The sequence below is a fragment of the Hevea brasiliensis genome, chromosome 2 (genome assembly GCF_030052815.1).
Source record: "Hevea brasiliensis isolate MT/VB/25A 57/8 chromosome 2, ASM3005281v1, whole genome shotgun sequence".
Taxonomy (NCBI): Eukaryota; Viridiplantae; Streptophyta; class Magnoliopsida; order Malpighiales; family Euphorbiaceae; genus Hevea; species Hevea brasiliensis.
The window spans coordinates 85271628-85272632 of record NC_079494.1 but is presented as its reverse complement, the minus strand read 5'-3'; the positions used below and the strand labels follow the sequence as shown (position 1 = coordinate 85272632).

At 33.0% G+C, this 1005-nt stretch overlaps 1 protein-coding gene across 1 annotated transcript; it reads left to right on the top strand.

The window, feature by feature from the left end:
- Positions 1–340: 340 nt before the first annotated feature.
- LOC110663064 (zinc finger protein ZAT5-like) lies at positions 341–724 on the top strand. The gene has a single exon (XM_021822271.2). It carries the CDS (start codon positions 341–343, stop codon positions 722–724), a length of 384 nt encoding a protein of 127 aa, XP_021677963.2.
- The last annotated feature ends 281 nt before the right edge of the window (positions 725–1005 follow it).

Sequence of the window (1005 nt, the reverse complement as noted above, 5' to 3'; positions counted from 1 at the left end):
TCTAGCGACAAGAAGCTCATGGTGGTGAACAAAGATTGCATGGATAACTCTTTGGTTTCCACCAAAACTTATTATAATAGTGACAAGATTATCAATTCCACTGCAGATTCTATACCACACTCTCAGCGTCCAGCACTCAAGGATAAAAGTTCTTCTCCTCCTTTTTTTGTCTCATGCTAATCCAGAGATTCCTAAAAAAATTCATAGCCTCTTTGATGATGGAACTACCAAAGCAAAGATTTTACAATAGACCATAAGGGGAAAGGAAAAAAATGTATGCAACTCTAATTCTGCCTCTACACTTAATATTACAAATAGTAATAAAAAGAGATGCATTAATATGGGAGTGATGCAAACACCCATGAAGAAGAAGAAAAAGTTCAAAAACCTATCAGAATTGGTTTATCTGAAGGATTTTTATGCTTTCAAGGAGGTGTTTAATAACTTCCAAGCACTTGGGGCCCATATCGCAACCCACAATAGGAATAAAAAGATGGAGAAGGTGCCATTTGATAAATTAGGGACTAAAGAAGGTGGTGTTGGAGATAAGGATGGAAAGGGCTCAAGTTTAGTAGCACCACTAGTCAATAGAGAAAAGAAATATAGGTGTAATTTGTGCTCAAAAAGGTTTTTGACAGGGCAGGCACTTAGAGGTCATAATAACTATCATCGGAAGGTTGCCCGTGTTAAAGCTCAGCAATCTCTAGGAAGTGACATCCTCTAAGGAAATTATAGTTTTTAATTGCCCTTCCAGATGAGATGTTATGAATGTGTTAATTAAGGGATTGAATTTTTAATACAGTTCTTATCGCTTAATTACTGCTTATTGGTACAATTTCAAAGATTTGCCAAGTTCATTCTACAATGATGGAATTACGCACATTTAAGTTAATAATTAATTAATATTATAAGTGAATAGTCAAATTAATTATAACATATAATTTTTATAAAAATATAATCTAATTAAAAGTATGACAACTTCCAAATTAATAAAAATTATTATTT

What these genes read in the sequence shown, in the direction of transcription:
- LOC110663064 (XM_021822271.2), top strand. Translation starts at nt 341, where the DNA reads ATGGGAGTGATGCAAACACCCATGAAGAAGAAGAAAAAGTTCAAAAAC.